Genomic DNA, 963 nt, shown 5'->3' with positions numbered 1-963 from the left:
GTTCCTGTCGCCAGCTTCGGACAGTTGTTTGCATCAGAATACAGTCCTGATCGCTAGCATTGCCGGACGACTAATCACGGCTGCCACTGCTGTGTTCTTCTTGGTACTGCCGTTGGCTACCCTGTCAACTTCAACCACTTCAGCCTCACTCGACTTCATGCCGCCGCGTGGCAGGAACTCGACACCCAGACAGGGCTCCTTCTGGTCACTCCTCAAATTACCCCAAAACAGCTCCAGGCCATTCGGTGCGTTTGGCCACTTCCTGGTCGACGTGCCATGGTCCGTTTGTTCACCACTAATTCTCGACCTGCGGTGCCTCATGTTGTACAATCTCTACGCCCCTGTTGATGTCGAGCCAGGCCTGATGGTTCTACGCCCTACTAGAAATAGGTTCAGTTCGGGTCCGTCAAAAGGGGCACAGCCTTGTCACAATGACCCTCCTAATATTCTCAATTTCACTGTTACTCTTCACTAACCGCCATACTGAAGTATTTAGTAGCATCTACCACATTATCCTGCCTTCATTATGGATCACAAGGCATCCTTGATTCTCACGACTCTTCTTTCACTGATTACACTGATTTCTGGACAGTGCCAGAAGTATGTATTCGATGCTGGCATCCCTTACGGCCAAGGTAACCCTGGTGAACTCATCCTCGCTTCCAATAATGCCATTACGTACCACAACATGGAAGTAGTAGCACACCAATGGACGGACAACAGACTGAGTTCGGTTCACGATCCCGGACAAGCGATATATACCTGCAGTAACACGACGGTCACGGACATGTCGACAGTTTTCCCAGAATTTTCCGCCAGAGTTGAGGACTGTGAGATCATCGTATCATTACTGGGTGAAATTAACTTTTACCATGAAGTTTGGAGTCAAGAAGACTGGTATGAATCTAGAAAGACGCAATTATTGATTCGTGCCGGAAGTTGCTCATTTGGATTTCTGTGGTG

At 48.8% G+C, this 963-nt stretch overlaps 2 protein-coding genes across 2 annotated transcripts; one reads left to right on the top strand and one right to left on the bottom strand.

Annotated features, from left to right (window-relative positions):
- Positions 1 to 33: 33 nt before the first annotated feature.
- Positions 34 to 321, bottom strand: JN550_013923 (uncharacterized protein; the record flags this gene model as incomplete). Its single annotated transcript, XM_049312566.1, has 1 exon — positions 34 to 321. One exon carries the CDS (start codon positions 319 to 321, stop codon positions 34 to 36), a length of 288 nt encoding a protein of 95 aa, XP_049164109.1.
- A 205-nt stretch (positions 322 to 526) lies between these two features.
- Positions 527 to 963, top strand: JN550_013922 (uncharacterized protein; the record flags this gene model as incomplete). Its single annotated transcript, XM_049312565.1, has 1 exon — positions 527 to 897. A coding segment is annotated over one exon (371 nt), but the record flags the coding sequence as incomplete, so codon positions are not given.

This window comes from Neoarthrinium moseri, assembly GCF_022829205.1.
Source record: "Neoarthrinium moseri strain CBS 164.80 chromosome Unknown scaffold197_Wmoseri_CBS_16480, whole genome shotgun sequence".
Classification (NCBI taxonomy): Eukaryota; Fungi; Ascomycota; class Sordariomycetes; order Amphisphaeriales; family Apiosporaceae; genus Neoarthrinium; species Neoarthrinium moseri.
The sequence above is the reverse complement of the archived record's forward strand: the minus strand, read 5'-3'. Positions and strand labels throughout refer to the sequence as shown.